Raw genomic sequence first — 20,315 nt, forward strand, 5'->3', positions numbered from 1 at the left:
TTAGCCCTGTACTCACTGGAATTTAGAAGAATGGGGGGAGGGGGATCTCATTGAAACGCTCTGAATGTTGAAAGGACTAGATAGGGTGGACGTGGACAGCATGTTTCCTTTAGTGGGGGTATCCAGAACTAGCGGGCACAGCCTCAAAATGGAGGAGTGACCTTTTGGAACAGAGGTAAAGAGGATTTTTTTTTTAACCAGAGCACAGTGAACCTGTGGAATGCTCTGCCACAGACTGTGGTGGAGGCCAAGTCTGTGGGTATACTTAAGGCAAAAGTTGATTGTTTCCTGATCAGTTCGGGCATTAAAAGATATGGTGGGAAGGCAGGCAGGGGTTGAGTGGGATCTGGGATCAGCCATGATGGAATGATGGAGCAGACTCAATGGGCTGAATGGCCTAATTCTGCTCCTATGTCTTATGGTTTTATAAAATGCTGGTGGCTGATAAGGGAAATGTCAACAACCAAGGGAACACTATCTCTATTTTGTTTGGGGGAGGCAGGATGAACGTAGAAGTGAAGGAAATGAAGGAAATATGAAAAAGGACTCCATCAACCACAGTAGAGGGATGTCACATTTCCTAACAAGTCAGTACATTTCAGATATGCTAGAAAGGAAAACTCATCTTGAAAATAGATGCCACTGAGACAAAGGAACAGAGAAAAAGGGATATTGTCCTTAAAGAGATCTGGTGGGATGAGGTATAGTCAAAGTAGCTGTGCACCTTCATTAATTATCAGTGGATAGTTTGTAGAAATAAGTTCAGTATGGCAAGAGCAAGTAGAAACATGGACCTACCATGATAGTCCTGTTTGTGGATCTTGTGTAGTGAAGTGGGCAGTGTGGAGTTGGAAGCTGTGGAAGGAAGATGTTCTTAAAAATGAAGCTGTTGTTTTATTTCTGAATAGTTTAAGATGGTATGAAAAAGGCTATCTGTACATAATGTAGATAAGTTACTTGGTGCTGATGGAATGTTGAGGAAAATAAGAGATCAGACATTCCCTGGGCATGATTATCTAAATATCTTAGATCTACAGCAGTACCAGAGGATTGGAAAAGTGAAGAATTACATATGTATTCAAAAAAAGGAATATGGGGTAAAACCCATTAACTACCCACCAATCAAAAAGAATTGATAAGGAAAGCACAGTTGATGTATGAGAATATCCAAATAATAGCAGACGTTTGATATGCTGCCAGCTAGGAGGCTTATTAACACTGAAGCACATGGAATAAAAGGAGGTGCAGTAGAATGGCTAAAAAATAAAACTAAGTAATAAACTAAATAGCAGCAAATTGAGAGCAATAATGGGGATTATTTTATTATAGATTGAAAGGTTTTGTCCAGTAGAATTACACAGCACAGTACAGGAAAGGCCGATGTTGCCGGTGCTGAACATGATGTCAAATTAAACTAAATCTCTCTACCTGCACATGATCCTTATCCCTCCATTCCTTGCATTTTCATATGTCTGTCAAAAGGTTTCTTAAAAGTAACTGTTGTATCTGCTTCCATCAGCTTTCAAGGTAGTGAACTCCAGGCACCCACTATTCTCTATGTAAAAAAAAAATTGTCTCGTAGAACTCATTTCAGCTTTTTCCCTCTCACCTTTGACATTTCCACCTGAGAAAAGAGACTGATGATCTACCCTAGCCATGTGTCTTATAATTTTATATACTTCTATCCAGGCTCCCCTTAGATTCTGATACTCCAGTGAAAAAGACCCAGATTTATCCAATGTTTCTTGAGGGAAATACAGGCAACATTCTTTCCAAAGCCTTACATCCTTCTTAGATGCGGCATCTCAAATTGCACACAAAACTCCAAACATGGCTTAACCAATGTTATACATATTTGCAAATTTTGTACTCAAATCCCTGAGAATTGAGGGCAAATAACCATATAACAATTACAGCACGGAAACAGGCCATCTCGGCCCTTCTAGTCCATGCCAAACACTTACTCTCACCTAGTCTCACCTACCTGCACTCAGCCCATAACTCTCCATTCCTTTCCTGTCCAGGTACCTATCCAATTTTTTTTTAAATGACAAAATGGAACTTGCCTCTACCAGTTCTACTGGAAGCTCGTTCCACACAGCTACCACTCTCTGAGTAAAGAAGGTCCCCCTCGTGTTACCCCTAAACTTTTGCCCCCTAACTCTCAACTCATGTCCTCTTGTGTGAATCTCCCCTACTCTCAATGGAAAAAAACCTATCCACGTCAACTCTATCTATCCCCCTCATAATTTTAAATACCTCTATCAAGTCCCCCCTCAACCTTCTACGCTCCAAAGAATAAAGACCTAACTTGTTCAATCTTTCTCTGTAACTTAGGTGCTGAAACCCAGGTAACATTCTAGTAAATCTCCTCTGTATTCACTTTATTTTGCTGACATCTTTCCTATAATTCGGTGACCAGAACTGTACACAATACTCCAAATTTAGCCTCACCAATGCCTTGTAGAATTTTAATATTACATCCCAACTCCTATAATCAATGTTCTGATTTATAAAGGCCAGCATACCAAAAGCTTTCTTCACCACCCTATCCACATGCGATTCCACCTTCAGGGAACTATGCACTATTATTTTTAGATCACTCTGTTCTACTGCATTCCTCAATGCCCTACCATTCCTACCAAAATGTAGCACCTCACACTTATCAGCATTAAACTCCATCTGCCATCGTTCAGTCCACTCTTCTAACTGGCCTAAATCTCTCTGCAAGTTTTGAAAACCTACTTCATTATCCACAACGCCACCTATCTTAGTATCATCTGCATACTTACTAATCCAATTTACCACCCCATCATCCAGATCATTAATGTATATGACAAACAACATTGGACCCAGTACAGATCCCTGAGGCACACCACTAGTCACCAGCCTCCAACCTGACAAACAGTTATCCACCACTACTCTCTGGCATCTCCCATCCAGCCACTGTTGAATCCATTTGACTACTTTGATATTAATACCTAACGATTGAACCTTCGTAACTGACCTTCCGTGTGGAACCTTGTCAAAGGCCTTACTGAAGTCCATATAGACAAGATCCACTGTTTTACCCTCATCAACTTTCCTAGTAACACCATGCAACTTCATAAAATCTATGGACTTGGACACCAAGATCCCTCTGCTATTAACTGGATCCTTTCTCCTTACATTGGACCTCCCAAAGAGCAGCTCCTCACATTTACTCAGATGAAACTCCATCTGCTATTTCCCTGCCCATATTAGTAACTGATCTATATCCTGCTGTATCCTTCACTGTCCATGATCCCACCAATCTTTGTGTCACATTTGACCTTACTAGCCCTCCTATCTACATTTTCACCAAAGATTTATATTTACTCGGTGTTCACTTTATTAGGTACCTCCTGTACATTATAAAGTGATTATTGAATGTTTGTTTGTGTTCTTCTGCAATTGTAAACCATCTTCTTTGAGATGAAGCCACACTCAGGTTAGAGGAACAACACCTTGTATTCCATCCGGGTAGCCTCCAACCTGATGGCATGAACATTGATTTCTCTAACTTTCGTTAACGCCCCTCCTGCCCTTCTTACCCGATCCCTATGTATGTATGTATTTATTTATTTATTTATTTATTCCCTCTCTCTTTCCCTCTCACAATAACTCTTTGCCTGAGTTCCATCTTCCTCTGGTGCTTCCCTCCCCCTGTCTATCTTCAAAGGCTTCTCTCCTATAATACTCTCCCTTCTCTAGCCTTGTATCCCTTTTGTCAATCAATTTCCCAGCTCTTAGCTTCATCCCTCCCCCTCCTGTCTTCTCCTATGATTTTGGGTCTCCCCCTCCCACTTTCAAATCTCTTACTATCTCTTTTTTCCGTTAGTCCTGACGAAGGGTCTCGGCCCGAAACGTCGACTGTGCTTCTTCCTATAAATGCTGCCTGGCCTGCTGCATTCCACCAGCATTTTGTGTGTGTTGCTCTTTGAGGTTTGACATATTGTGCCTAGAGATGCTCTTCTCCACACCACTGCAGTAAAATGTTGTCATCTCAGTTACTGTCACCTTCCTGTCAGCTTGAACCAGTCTAGCCATTCTCCTTTGACCTCTCTCATTAGCAAAGCATTTTAAAACATAGAACATAGAATAGTACAGCACAGTACAGGCCCTTTGTCCCATAATGTTATGCCGACCCTTAAACTCTGCCTCTGATATAACCCCCTACCTTAAATTCCTCCATATACCTGTCTAGTAGTCTCTTAAATTTCACTAGTGTATCTGCCTCCACCACTGACTCAGGCAGTGCATTCTACACACCAACCACTCTGCAAATAAAACACCTTCCTCTAATATCCCCCCTGGACTTCCCATCCCTTACCTTGAAGCCATGTCCTCTTGTACTGAGCAGTGGTGCCCTGGGGAAGAGGAGCTGGCTGTCCACTTTATCTATTCCTCTTAATATCTTGTATACCTCTATCATGTCTCCTCTTATCCTCCTTCTCTCCAAAGAGTAAAGCTCCCTTAATCTCTGATCATAATGCATACTCTCTAAACCAAGCAGCATCCTGGTAAATCTCCTCTGTACCCTTTTCATCCACACAACTGCCACTTACTGGATGTCTTGTGTTTTTTGCATCATTCTCTGTAAACTTTAGAGACTGTTGTGCATGAAAATCCCAGGAGTTCAACAGTTTCTGAGATATTCAAACCATCCTGTCTGGCACCAACAATTGATCCACTGCCAAAATCACATAGGTCACATTTCTTCTGCATTCTTATGTTTGGTCTGAAAACAACTGATCTTCTTGACCAGTCTGTATGCTTTTATATAATTAGTTGTACCACATGTTTGGCTGAGTAGATATTTGCGATAATGAGCAGGCGTACAGCTGCACTGAATAAAGTGGCCACTGAGAGTATGTCACAGATACAGAGGTCCCAGCAGTAATCTCTGAGGAGCATCACTGGTCTTGGAACTCCAGCTAGAATAACATCCTTCCACCACTACCCTCTGTCTTTTTCAGTCAAGACAATTATGAATCCAAACAACAGTCAATGTGGATCTCATGTTTCTCAATCCTATGGATCAACCTGCCTTGAAGGAGCTTGTAAAATGCCCATATAGACAACACCCATTTCTCTATCTTCATCAATCATTTTAGTCACCTCCTCAAAAATCAATCAAGTCAGTAAGACATGAGTTACCCCACACAAATCAATGATGACTGTCCCTAATTAAGACATATTTTTTCAAATATTCAATCAATCCTATCCCAAAGAATCCTCTCCACTAGATTGCCTACTTCATCTGAGGCTCACTAGTCTATAATTTGCAGGACTATCTTTATTACCCTTCTTGAACAAAGGAACAATATTAGTTACTTAGTCCTTTTGGACCTCACCTGTGTCTAGAGGGGTTACAAAACATCCTTGTAAAGATCACAGCAATCTCCTCTCTTTGCTCTTTCAATAATCTGAGATGTATCCCTTCAGGCCCTCGATAAGAGACCCAGCACTTTCAATATACCCTAGCAGAGAGGCATGTTGCATACTAATCTGACTATCTTCCATATCCTATTCTCTGATGAATACTGACTCGAAGTACTTGAGCCTACCTTAAGTGAATGGGTCATCTAGTATGCCTTCGCCAAGGGTGGCTGTAACATTCTCCCAGATTAGTAATGCATCTTTATTACCTTCTTTATCATTTAAAGCCATTAAAATGAGGAATGTTGATCTGACAGCCCTGGCTCTTGTGTAACCATGTCTCTGTAATGGCCACAACATCATAGTTCCATTGACTAATCCAAGTTCTTTCTGTCTTATCCATAATATTCCATATAACCATATAACAATTACAGCACATCCTGCTGTAATAAATTATTACAGCATGTAACAATTCCTTGCATTGAAGTAAACACATTTCAATCCATCGGTCCTAACCTGTCCTTCCTTTCAGATTTACTGCTCACAGAGTTTTGTTTCCCATAAATCCTTCCACCTGCTGACATATTGCTCTGGTCCCCACCCCAACTACTCTGGTTTAAAACCTTCTGAGTAGCAGTCATTCCCTCGAGATTTGTTCCAGGACCACTGTTTTTTAAAAATATATATTAATAATTTGAACTTGTCTATGCAGCATGCATTTTCAAGATCTATAAACAACAGAACATTTTCCATGGTGAACTGCAGTAATCCTCATGGACTTGGACAGGATGATGGAATGGGCAGAAAAGTGAGGCATTGCATTTTTGGAGGAAGAATGAAATAGACAATATAAATTAGGGGATATTCTGTAATTATAAATGAGGTACTGTATAAGAACAAAGAGACCATGGAGTTTATTTGTTTATTTATCTAGTGACACGGTGCAGAGTAAGCACTTCAATCCCTTCGAGCCATGATGCCCCAGTAATCCCACAACCCCAATTAACCCTAACCTAATCTCAGGACAATTTACAATGATCAATTAACCTACCCAGTATGTCTTTGGTGTGTGAAGAAAACTGGACAACCTGGGAAAACTCATGCATTCCATGGGGAGGATGTGCTAAGATGCCTCACAGAATGGCTCTGTGGAATGCCTGGGTGTTCCCCCATTATGTGCACAGTTCTTTGAAAATAGCAGAGTAAGTTGAGAAATGGGATCGCGAGGTTAAAGGCATTGAGATCAAGAGCAAGGAAGTTAAGGCAACCTTTATAAAAGCATTGGTTCTTCCAAATTAGTATATTGTTTACAGTTCTGAGTACTACACTTTAGGAGAGAGTGCAGAAGAAATCTGTTAAAACAATTTCAAGAATGATGGAGTTCAGTTATGCAGCTGATCAGGGAAACTGCTCTTTTCCTCCTAAAGGAGGTTAAGAAGGAGCCGATAAGGGTTATTTAAAATCATGAAAATATACATGTATATGGTTGAAGTTGAACTTGTATAAACAGTTGATATTAACTGCTCCTATTGTTGGTGAGATCAGTGATTAAGGGACATAAAATGAAAGCAAATAAGCCACAAATGACAGAAAGAAAAACTTTTCAGTATTATGATCAGGGTCTGGAATGAATTGTCAGGGGTAATAAGGGTGGAGGTTCACAAGGGAGAAGAATAAGTTTCTGAACCCGGAGAATTTGAAAAGAGGGAAGGGAATCAGGCTAGCAGGATTTCTCTTACAAACTTGATATTGTGAATGGCCTCCTGCTATGTTGTAGATATTCTGTGCATCTGTTATATATTGTAAGCAATGAATGTGCTAATTTATCATTACAATTCACCTGTTTTAGTGGTCTATTTTATTTAGACTCCCAGTATCTCTTTGTTGTCTCAAATTAATGTTGTCTCTGTGACCTTGTTTTGGAAATCATGAACAAGCATTATTTGGTGTAGTTATAATAGTGATATGATTTCATCTTGATCATTTGTGGTAGATGGTTTTAAAAATTGCTAAAATCATACTACTTCTCGAAATTTGATGACATCTTTTCATTGTTGTCTCGGATATACTGGACTGGAGATAATGATGCCTTCAAATATAACACAGTAACTTCAATAATCTCTGCACCTGCTAATTAATTAAAGGAGTGCAAGTTGGATAATAAGCACTCTGAGCATGACTCTCCACTGAAATCATTCAAATTTAGTCAGTAATGTTGAAATTTAATTGAATAAAGTTTAAATGACAACAGGAAGTTTACAGACTTGCCAATAATTATCATTTCTATAAGAACCTGGCAAGAAAGTAAAATAACTATTTGATACTGTAGTAGGTCTGTCATCCTCAGAGTAAAAGACTTTTATTTGTTATTTTAGCATTCTGTGGTGACAGATCTCTCGTGTGATTTACACTGTGTTGTAGTACATGGTCTGTGGGAGGAGTGGTCGCCATGGAGTTTATGCTCAGTTACCTGTGGGAGAGGATCAAGAACCAGATCTCGGATGTGCGTTGCTCCACAGCATGGAGGGAAATCGTGTCAGGGCCCAGAGCTGCAAACCAAGCTCTGCAACATTGCGCTTTGCCCTGGTTGGTATAAACTTACTTTAACCGTATGCCTCTTCAAAATTACTTTTTCTGATGGCAGGATCAATTTATTTTGTTGTTTCTGTAGTGAGGATGATGACACTAAGGAACTAAATTTAGTGGACTTGTCTGCTGAAATATTGCAACAATTGATCTCATAGTGGAACACTGATTAAAACGCTGTAATCTGGGACAAATTAGATATCTTGTATATTTGTACAAATTCAGATTTGATTATTTTGATTAGAGATTTAAGGATGAAATAAGATAGAAAACAGTGCCATATTACGAGTATTAACCTATCACAGTGGACACCAGCTGGTAACCTTTAGGGACTAGCAGTCTTGATATCCTTTCTCTGAGAAGGTCTTGAATCCAGGTTTGAAAAGAGTGATAATTATGTTAATGTTATTTTGATATTATATTTGAAAAAAAAAGATTTTGAAGATTATGTTTTCTAATTTCCTTAAATGATAGTTTACTGAATGCTGTTTGCAGTTAAAGGAAGCAAAAATAGTTGATGCTTGAAACATTCAAGAAATTTATATGTTGCGAAAACAATTTTTCTCAGGTCAATGACTTTTTAATCAGCACCAGCAGACATTATAAATATATTAGAATTTAAGGAAATGTTGACAGGAATTAAAATATTCTTTTAAGTAATTACCCAGAGTCCTCTGTCTTGGGCCTGTCTTTCAAATTGTCCCCATCTTCTTGGTGTCAACTTCAAGGTTGAGTCACCAAGTGTTCTTTGGCTGACCTCTGTTCTGCTTTCCCTGGGGAATCCAAGTTGGCGCTTGCCTGGTGATGTTGGTACTTGGCATATGCAGTGTATTTCCTATCAATCCCCATCTTCTTTTCCTTAATTCATCTTCCGCTGGTAGCTTGTGTGTTCTCTGCCATAGATTGGTGTGCCTGATGACTTCTGGTGGATTTTTCTCAGACAGCTTTACTAAAGTTCAGCACTTTCCTCATGGTAATCTTTGGTATCTTCCAAGTCTCTGCTTTGTACATAACTGACTTCATGATGAAGTTGTAAAGCCTGATCTTAGTTTGTTGTGACAGCTCCTTGCAGCTCCAAATATTCTTGAACTGGATGAAGGTGCCCTAGCTTTGCTGATCCTTACCTTGACATCCGCATTGGTGCCACCTTGTTTATTACTGACACTACCTAGGAAGGTTCCTTGAGAGTGACTGGGTCGATGGAGGTTGAGTTGATCTTGAGGAGTTTAGTTTTCCCTATGAATATGTAAAGGCCAACTTGCGCTGATGTTGTTGGCAAGTCTGTTGTTTTTTTCCTACATCTGCTTGTGGGTATGGATAGGAGAGCTATATCATCAATGAAGTCCAAGTTGTCCAGTTGTTTCTATAGGGTCCTCTGGATCCCATTCCTTTTCTGTGCTGTAGATGTTTCCATGACCAGTCTAGGACCAGAAGGATATTGGGCACTCTTGTCTAGGGGTGATATGCTAACTAACTTTAAGCAATTACATGGTTAAAAATGTCTAAGTCTACTAGTTCTGATGAAAGATCAAACAAATACAAATACAAATATAAATCATTAAGTTATATTTATTCCCCTTTCCATAGATCTTGCATAATCTGCAAGATACTTGCAGCATTTTTGTTTTAATTTCACATTTACGTTATTTTGCATTGTTTTATCACTCAAAGCATAATATTACAGATTCTAAGAATGGTACAGCACACAAGAATACTTACTTCTTTGTATTAATGCCAGTGCTCTACCTCACAGGTTCCATATCTCTACCTACACCCCTTCTTTTAGTTGCAAATTTTGTTTCACCATAGGTTTATCTAATTCCCTCTCATAAGCTGCAATGGAACATTGGTTTGGTTTGTAGTCATGATTTTAGTAATACCTCAGTCACACTGAGAGAATTTCAGTGCTTTGTGAATTACCTCAGTGAATTCTTCCATCATAAATCCATACACCCTTATTATTAATCATCTCTATTATCTCTATTTCAATAGATCATAACGAAAAATGTCTATAATTTGTTAAATAAATTATTAGTGATCCATGAAGCAAGTTCTCAGATGCAATTAGGCTCGTGCAGCTTATATCAAGAAAGCAGAGCAAAAAACTTTCTTCGTTCCTAATTAGTTTTAGCTGTTGCCGTTGCAAAACAGAAATTTGTTTCCATACCTTATGTTATTTTGTGTGCTGTGGGCACCCTTTAGTTCACAAATTTGATTGTAGTTCATGATTAGCACATTTATACACAGTGCAATTCTGTGTCCATACAATGTGTAGGCTTGAATGGCTTTTTCAAACTCATTCTGCTACATTGGGCTGCATATGTCAAACTACTCAAAATGTGGACCATGCAGAATAAGTTACAGCTAAATAGCAAGCAAAAAAACAGTTAGTGACAGATGGTGCTGTAATAGCATTTCTCTAAGTGCAATGCTACCTTGCTGCCATACTTTAGTGGAACTGCCACTAGTATCACCAGGGGTGAGACTTGGATTCGCCCAGCAGGCCCTAAGTGGCATATGTGGAAGGAAAAAAGAGTTCTGATTAGGAGGGCCCAACCCTGATGAAGCTTTCAGGAACACAGTCATCTCTATATTTCCATGGAGCAATGTATTTGGATTGAATAATTTTCGTTATATTATGGAGTTCTGCCACAAGTTATGGGAGCATTCTAACCATTCTGTCTCTGAGTTCCATCTGCCTGGATAGGTAAAGATCACAAAATCCATGAACTTCTTAGGATCTATTGTATATATCAAGATGTACAGTTCATTTTATTGTCTGGGCCTGTCAGGAGTCATCATGTAAAGTCTCCTGATTCATCATCACGTATTGTATTTATTGTCATCACACCAGAAATAGAATACAGTTTTGCTTCCCACCCAAATGGAGGACAAGAGAACAGAAAGAGTTGAATCTAGCAGGTTGCAACAAAGGGAAGCTCTTTGAACATTCTGTTAATTGTCCTATGGTTCAACTAATGACCACTGAGGCTCCAAAGAAGAGGCAATCAGTGTCGACCTGCAGCAAGACATTAACTTCAATGATAAATGACAAATTACAAATACTCACTTGATGGTCTGACAACCACCATTGCTAATAAAGGATTGTCTGCCCACAAGGTCAGAAAATAGGAGAAAGAATAAGCCACTCAGCCCCTCAAGACTGCCTGCCATTCATATGACCATGGTGATGTATGCTGGCCTCAGCTCCTTTCCTGTGCCAATTCCCCATTTCCTTAATTCCTCAAACATTCAATTGTTTTTAAACCTTAGATATTTCTAGTGAGCTGGCCTCCACTACCCTTAGGTACAGACGACTCCAGGAATTCTGATGCACCTCATATCAGCTCAGGTAGACATCTTGATGAGCATGCATGAATTTGGCCTAATGGCCTTTTGGAGTTGTATAACTTTCTGACTCTAAATTAAATGATTTTTAGTTTTTTTTCCTTCCTCCATCTGCCTATCTGGGTATTATTGATAGCGCTGCTGATAACCTCAACAACATCATTGTGACATGCTTGGATCAGACAGAACAATGCCAATGCCTGGATCACATTTTGAACAAACAACAAGTCTGTAGATTGCGACCTCATGCAGAAAATACAATCTCCTGATGTCTTCCATCAAGTATCTGGGTTTCATCATTGCCCAGATTTTGAAAATATTGCTGCTGTCTTAAGGGTTCATCCACTATCAAATGTCAGCACATTACAATCATTTTTGGACATAACCAATCATTACTCAGCATCTCTCCCAGCAATGTACTGCCTTCAGGGAGCCAGTCAATCCCCTGTTCAATAATGGTGTCACATGGAAATGGTCCAAACATAGAAACATAAAAAACCTACAGCACAATACAAGCCCTTCACCCCTTAAAGTTGTGCCGGACATGTCCCTACCTTAGAAATTACTAGGCTTACTTATAGCCCTCTATTTTACTAAGCTCCATGTATCTATCTAGAAGCCTCTTAAAAGACCCTATCATATCCACCTCCACCACTGTTGCTGGCAGCCCATTCCATGCACTCATCACTCTCTGAGTAAAATACTTACCCCTGACATCTCCTCCATACCTACTCACCAGCACTTTAAACCTGTGTCCTCTTGTGACAGCATTTCAGCCCTGGGAAAAAGCCTCTGACTATCCACACGATCAATACCTCTCATCATCTTCTACACCTCTATCAGGTCACCACTCATCCTCCTTCGCTCCAAGGAGAAAAGGCTGAGTTCACTCAACCTATTCTCATAAGGCATGCTCCCCAATCCAGGCAACATTCTTGTAAATCTCTTCTGCACCCATTCTATGGCTTCCACATCCTTACTGTAGAGAAGCGACCAGAACTGAGCACAGTACTCCAAGTGGGGTCTGACCAGGGTCCTATATAGCTGCAACATTACCTCTTGGCTCCTAAATTCGATTCCACAATTGATGAAGGCCAAAACACTGTACACCTTCTTAGCCACAAAGTCAACCTGCGCAGCTGCTTTGAATGTCCTATGGACTCCGACCCCAAGATTCCTCTGATCCTCCACACCGCCAAGTGTCTTATCATTAATACCATATTCTGCCATCAAATTTGACCTACCAAAATGAACCACCTCACACTTATCTGGGTTGAACTTCATCTGCCACTTCTCAGCCCAGTTTTGCATCCAATCAGTGTCCCACTGTAACCTCTGACGGCCCTCCACACTATCCACAATATCCCCAACCTTTGTGTAATCAGCAGACTTACTAACCCATCCCTCCACTTCCTCATCCAGGTCATTTATAAAAGTCACAAAGAGTAAGGGTCCCAGAACAGATCCCTGAGGCACTCCGCTTGTGACCGACCTCCATGCAGAATATGACCTGTCTACAACCACTCTTTGCCTTCTGTGGTCAAGCTAGTTCTAGATCTACAAAGCAATGTCCTCTTGGATCCCACATCTCCTTACTTTCTCAGTAAGCTTTGCAAGGGGTACCTTATCAAATGCCTTGCTGAAATCCATATACACTCCATCTACTGCTCTTCCTTCATCAATGTGTTTAGTCACATCCTCAAAAAATTCAATCAGGCTCATAAGGCATGGCCTGCCCTTGACAAAGCCATGCTGACTATTCCTAATCATACCTCTCCAAATGTTCATAAATCCTGCCTCTCAGGATCTTCTCCATGAACTTACCAACCACTGAGGTAAAACTCAATGGTCTATAATTTCCTGAGCTATCTCTACTCCCTTTCTTGAATAAAGGAACAACCCTCCAGTCCTCCAGATCCTCTCCCATCCCCAATGATGATGCAAAGATCATCACCAGAGGCTCAGCAATCTCCTCCCTCACCTCCCACAGTAGCCTGGGGTATATTTCGTCTGATTGCGATGACGTATCCAACTTGATGCTTTCCAAAAGCTCCAGCACATCCTCTTTCTTAATATCTACATGCTCAAGCTTATCAGTCTGCTGCAAGTTATCACTACAATTACTAAGATCCTTTTCTGTAGTGAATACTGCAGTAAAGTATTCATTAAATACCTCTGCTATTTCTTCCGGTTCCATACACAGTTTCCCACTGTCACATTTGATAGTTCCTATTCTTTCACGTCTTATCCTCTTGCTCTTCATATACCTGTAGAATGCCTTGGGGTTTTCCTTAATTCTGCCCACCAAGGCCTTCTCATGGCCCCCTTCTGGCTCTCCTAATTTCCTTCTTAAGCTCCTTACTAGTAGCCTTATAATCTTCTAGATCTCTAACATTAGCTAGCTCTATGAACCTTTTGTAAGCTTTTCTTTTGCGAAGAGGCTTTTGGTCATGTGAATAATATACTGCCATTGACTTCTCTAATACAACCTAATTTCAACCTAGAATTGCCAATTGTCATCATGATGGATGTGTCTAACTACATTTCCCATCTTTCCTGAGAAAGTTCTGAAAAAGCTGTCATGCATGCAACCAGATCACTGACCGTAGCAGAAATGAACTATGGACAAATTGAGAAGGGATTCATCTTTGCTGTGAAGAAATTCCACAAGATGCTTTATGGCAAATCTTCACTCTCCTTGCTGATCACAAGCTACTGGTGTTCATCTTCAGATCTAAGAAAGGCATCCTGGTGTATACAGCTAACTGCCTACAAAGATGGACAGCAATGTTATCAACATATGATTTTGAAATCAAGCATACATTAACCCATGAACTTGACCAAGCAGCTGCCTTCTGCAGAGTTATGAATCAGTAAGTTACTGAAAATGAAGATGCAGTAATGGCTGTAAATTCTGTTTTTGTGAAGTCAGCTGGGTTGTATTGGATGCTGCTGAAAGCTAAGGTCAACAAGATCAGAGCAGAAATAGCTGTAGATCTTCTTCAAAGTATCTCCAATACCTCATTGACGGAAGGCCTGTCAAAGTTGAAGAAGATGTCACAGTTGGAGGGTGGTATTACAGCGAAATGAAACAACTAACAGCTATTGGTCATCTGACAACCAATCCTAGGCTGACTTTCACCGATTGGTCATTGTTCTTTGATAAACTACTTAAATAGTTAGAAACAGAAAACCTGCAGCACAATACAGGTCCTTCAGCCCACATAGCCCTCTATTTTTCTAAGCTCCACGTACCTGTCCAGGAGTCTCTTAAAAGATCCTATTGTATCCACCTCCACCACCATCATCAGACACCCATTCCACGCACACACCACTCACTGCATAAAATAACTTACCCCTGACATCTCCTCTGTACCTAATTGCAAGCACATAGTTGTGCTCTAGATGTACTGTTGACTTTTGTAACTACGTATTTTTACTGTAGAATATTCGAGACGCTGTTGGGAACTACAACCAGTCAGTAACATCTCCCTGTTAAAGATAATTACTTGTCAAAATTGAGAGAAGGTTTGATTTGGATTGCAATGACTAGTTTGAGACGATGATTAGTTTGTCTTTGTAATCGCTGGCTGTCACATTCTTGTCGCAATGTTGGTTGCGGCTGTGTGGAAACAAAAGAAAAAATTATTTAGATTCATGTCTAAATTCAACTAAGGCTGATAAAGAGAATTTACATTAATTTTTGGATAGTTCAAATTTCAATTGTCTGCACTGTATCTTAGAAATTTGACATGGAGGTAATGGAGCAGCTGTATAAAGTATGATGAGTTACATCTTTATTAAGAGATTATAACTAGTAAGGACTTAAATACCTTGGACATCTTTCACTGGAAAGAGAATGTTGAGGGTGTAGCTTAAAGTTATGAATGGCGTTCATAAGGAAAAAGCTGACAAATGGTTTTGCTTGTGATAGAAACTTGAACCTTAGAGTTCGTAGACATCAGTTAGACAATAATAAACCTACTAAGATATTCAGAAATTCGTCACCTAGAGAGGTTAGAATGTGGATTTGCTTCCATGAGTGGTAGTTCAGGTTAATAGCTTAGATGTCTTTAAGCGAAAATTGGTTGTACACAGATAGAAAGATATGTAAAAGGATTTTCTAATAGAATTCCATAGAGCATAAACACTTGGTAGATCAGTCAAGGTGAATGATCCATTTCTGTGTTGAAATTTCTAGAAAATTTATCTTGATTGTTGTAGAGCCAATATTAAAAGTATTATTTTTAGTTGCACCACATTAACCCAAACCTTGTTGAACATTTACTCTAATTCCAAGATTGTCTTTTGGCTTATTATATTGAGGAGTCTATTGTAGAAGTGTAGCACAAATGTGCTGCAGACACAAGTGAGGTGTTGTATGTTCCGATGTAAGAAGATTCTTGAGGCCTAAATCTGTAGCTCCCAGTAACTGACAATATGAACAAATAATGTGGTGATGAAGGAGAATGCTTGCTTCATCAGTCAGACTGTTGAATTTAAAAGTCAGGAAGAAATGTATAAAACATTTGGAATATTGCATGCAGTTGTGGCCTCTGTGCTATAATAAGGACATGGAGGCTTAGAGTGGGTATACAAGAAATTTTCCAGGATATTGCTTGGATTGGAGTGTATCAGCTAAAAGGAAAGGTTAGACAAATTTGGATTGTTTTCTCTGGAGTAAAATAGTAGTACAGCACATTACAGGCCCTTCGGCCCACAATGTTGTGCCGACCCTCAATTCCTGCCTCACATATAACCCCCCACCTAAAATTCCTCCATATACCTGTCTAGTAGTCTTTTAAATTTCACTAGTGTATCTGCCTCCACCATTGGCTCAGGCAGTGCATTCCACACACCAACCACTCTCTGAGTAAAAAAAACCTTCCTCTGATATCCCCCTTGAACTTCCCTCCCCTTACCTTAAAGCCATGACCTCTTGTACTGAGCAGTGGTGCCTGGGGAAGAAGTGCTGGCTGTCCACTCTGTCTATTCCTCTTAATATCTTGTATACCTCTATCATGTCTCCTCTCATCCTCCTTCTCTCCAAAGAGTAAAGCCCTAGCTCCCTTAATCTTAGATCATAATCCATACTCTCTAAATCAGGCAGCATCCTGGTAAATCTCCTCTGTACTCTTTCCAATGCTTCCACATTCTTCCTATAGTTAGGTGACCAGAACTGAACACAGTACTCCAAGTGTGGCTTAACCAGAGTTTTACAGAGCTGCATCATTACCTCATGACTCTTAAACTCTATCCCTCAACTTATGAAAGCTAAGCTTTCTTAACTACCCTTTCTACCTGTGAGGCAACTTTCAGGGATCTGTGGACATGTACCCTCAGATCCATCTGCTCCTCCACACTACCAAGTATCCTGCCGTTTACTTTGTACTCTGCTTTGGAGTTTGTCCTTCCAAAGTGTACCACCTCACACTTTTCTGGGTTGAACTCCGTCTGCCACTTCTCAGCTCACTTCTGCATCCTATCAATGTCTCTCTGCAATCTTCGACAATCCTCTACACTATCTACAACACCACCAACCTTTGTGTCATCTGCAAACTTGCCAACCCACCCTTCTACCCCCATATCCAGATTGTTAATAAAAATCACGAAAAGTAGAGGTCCCAGAACCGATCCTTGTGGGACACCACTAGTCACAACCCTCCAATCTGAATGTACTCCCTCCACCATGACCCTCTGCCTTCTGCAGTCAAGCCAATTCTGAATCCACCTGGCCAAACTTCCCTTCTGACTTTCTGAATAAGCCTACCATGTGGAACCTTGTCAAATGCCTTACTAAAATCCATGTAGATCACATCCACTGCACTACCCTCATCTATATGCCTGGTCACCTCCTCAAAGAACTCTATCAGGCTTGTTAGACATGATCTAACAAGAGTGTTGGAGGTGAGGCACAAATAATGGAAATGTATAAAAATGAGAGGCATAGAGAGGCTAGTTGGTTGATGTCTTCTTCCCAAGGTGGAAATATCAAATACTTTTTACGTATTCAGGCAACAATAAATATATATGAGTCAGGCAAGGGTTTTTATAACAAATAACACGTTTATTAAACACTGAAAACAAACCCCCCCAAAAGTAAACAAACACTAGCTTAACCGGAACTCAGCTGCTGTGCGGCAGATTCACAGTTCCTAATAGCGTTGCAGCATAACAGTTCTTAAAGCGGTATTGAAAAAAAACGCTTTAAAGCGGTATGCCGAAAGTTTAAAAGCTCACAGTCCATTTAAAAGGAGAGACTTTTTAAAGCGATTTAAATTCTCTTCCATGTCGTTGTCCTTCGATTCCCCGGCGTCGAACTTTCCCACGAAGAATTTTATGAAATATAACGGCTTAAAGGCACTGACCTTCCTTCCACACTATTCTCAATCTCCCGCCATCCCGGCGGAGATTAACACGAGAACAGTCAACGAAATCCTTCCGAATGAGGATCACACAAGGTCGAAACCAATCCACCGTCGAAAATCGATTCTCCTCGATTTTTATCTTCCAAACTTTTATCTTCACTCTCCACAGTAAAGAAACTGTTGGCAATGACCTTTTAAACTTTAGGCATTATATAAAACTTCATTTTTTAACTAAACTGCGTCATCACATTAAATCACGCAGTAACATGAAGTCAACGGCAAATCCAGCCACGAACTGCCCCACCTGACAGGGTGGGTCTTCCTTTTATAACCTGTAAAAAAAAACCTGTCACATGACCTCTACTGGTGGGAAAATGACATCACTCCACCATCACAAGACCATTACCTCAAGTCCAGTATAACTTCAACCCCAGTCACGTGACAAGGGTACCACCGTCACGTGTCACGGGTACGTAACATACTGCACATGTTTAAGATAACTAGTTACAGCCTGTAACACTGCTGGAATTTACGGTAGCAATGTCTGTCCTTGGCTACCTTCCCTATTGTGCCCCAAGTATGGTTCAGGGTCCTCATTTCTGCCTCAACTGTACAGCACTAAGTTGCCTTTGGTCTTCTGTGTTTCCTCCACCCTTCAGGGATCCAATGAAGTGCTGTCTTGTTGATGAAGTTAGCCTATCTTCTGATTATGTGCCCTATCTATCTCCTCATGATAACTGTGGCCATGTCCTCTTGGTGACACTGACAGAGTAAGGCATGGTTGGACATCTTTCTTGGCCAGAAAGTACAAACAAACTTCTGGAAGTTCATGGTATGGGATGATCACAGCTTGGCAAGATCATTCTCTGTCATATACCAGCATTTTGATTTGTACAAAAGTCTGGAAGAACACAGCTCTGGTACAACTTTACCTTGGTGTGGACACTGTACTTGGTTGATCCCCATATGTTGCTCATTGATCTGAAGACACTTGTAGCTTTGTTGAGTCTGCACTAGATGTTGTCCTTGGTCCCACCATTCTAACGCCTAGGTACATGAATCTGCTGGTGTTAGGTAAGTCAATGAATATGCCTTGACAAGAGAGGAGACCTTACATTGAGGGTCGTACTCTCGGTCGTTCTTTAACAAACTGAGTCCAACCTGTCCACCAAATGTATACAGGTGCTAAGTTTTCTTTTGCATGTGCTGATATGTATGTGACAGTAAGGCGAGTTCATCTGCAAAGTCAAGTTCTTCTAAAGTAGAGAATAGAATCCACCTAATGCCTGTCTGCTTATCTATCATTGTTTGCCACATAAGCCAGTCAATCACCAGGTTAAATAATAACACCAACATCACCCAGCCTTGCCTGGCTCCTGTCTTGACTTCAAAGCTCAAATTGCAGCCCCCAATTGTGTAGGTGAAGTTAACATAGAAACTCTAGATGAGCCGGACAATTTTGGAAGGGATCCCAATGATCTGAGAATTCTCTAGACGCTTTCCCTATGGATGCTATCAAAGCCTTTTCAAAGTCCACAAAATCCACGTATAGTTGTCTCTGCCACTCTGTGCACTGTTCTGCAATGTTGCACAGCATGAATATCTGGTCAACACGGCCTCTTCTTCTCCTACATGGACAGCATCTGAAATTCATTGGACAATAACTTCAGCGAAAATCTTGCTGGACACTGACAAAAGTGTGATGCCACACTAGTTGTTGCAGTCAATTAGAATTGGTTTCTTAACAATAACTCCTTTTCTCCAGTTGTAATTATACCCATTCTCAGATTATAGCAAACGGCATTTGCAGGATAGCTGCTGCAACTTTTGGCTGAGCATTGAACAGTTTGGCTTTCAGATTGTCATGTACTAAAGCTTTGCTTTTTTTTAATGATTTAATTGCAACAACAATCTCTTCTTTCTTGGGTGGATCTCTGATGATGTTGAGGTCCCCTGCTGCCTTTTGTATGTCAGGTTCTTCCTCTGTTGATGGTATATTCAATAATTCTCTGAAATACTCTGTCCATCATGCTTCTTGCTCTTTCCCAGTTGTCAAAAGCAGAAGGTTCTTATCTCTCACAGGGACACTGGAACTGGCCTGGAACTTTCCACATGCCAGTTCTGAAATCTTGCATACATTTCCCTGGTCACCTCTATTGTCTGCCTCTTTGGTCTCCTTTGCAAGGTCTTCTGTTAAGATTCTCTTATCCTTTCTTACAAGTCTCTGCACTTTCTTGTTAGCTTCAGTATAAGCTAATTGAAGTTTCACCTTAATTCATGTTGACTTCACATCTAACACTTTCTTCCAAGGCTGTCTATGTTTCCTGCTGTATCCATTCTTTGTTCTTCTTCCTAGCTCTGTATCATAGGCAAGCATCACTGCTCTCCTTGAAAATTGTGGCAATCTGTTTCCACATGATGTCGATTCTATCTATGACATATCATTGTCAAGGTCTTGCAAGGCCTGGAATTTATTCTTAAGCTGAATGGTGAAGGCAGATCTCACACTGGTGTCCTTGAGCTATTCAACATTGAAAGTCTTTGTGCATATGTTCTGGTCACAGTGCTTCTCAGCTAGAGTTTCATCACTGCTAGAACAAGGTGGTGATCACT

General features: G+C 40.4%; 1 protein-coding gene across 4 annotated transcripts in view; it reads left to right on the forward strand.

Moving 5' to 3' along the window:
* Positions 1 to 20,315, forward strand: part of LOC140719771 (adhesion G protein-coupled receptor B2-like) — a 1,068,758-nt gene that overhangs the window by 348,370 nt on the left and 700,073 nt on the right. For 3 of the 4 annotated variants that reach the window (XM_073034634.1, XM_073034636.1, XM_073034635.1), the window contains one exon: positions 7,822 to 7,986. The exons of the other annotated variant lie outside the window; for it this stretch is intronic. In XM_073034634.1, the coding sequence (XP_072890735.1) occupies positions 7,822 to 7,986 (165 nt within the window). The remainder of the gene's footprint in view (positions 1 to 7,821; positions 7,987 to 20,315) is intronic. 4 annotated transcript variants of the gene reach the window in all.

The sequence above is a fragment of the Hemitrygon akajei genome, chromosome 32 (genome assembly GCF_048418815.1).
Source record: "Hemitrygon akajei chromosome 32, sHemAka1.3, whole genome shotgun sequence".
In the NCBI taxonomy this organism is placed as follows: Eukaryota; Metazoa; Chordata; class Chondrichthyes; order Myliobatiformes; family Dasyatidae; genus Hemitrygon; species Hemitrygon akajei.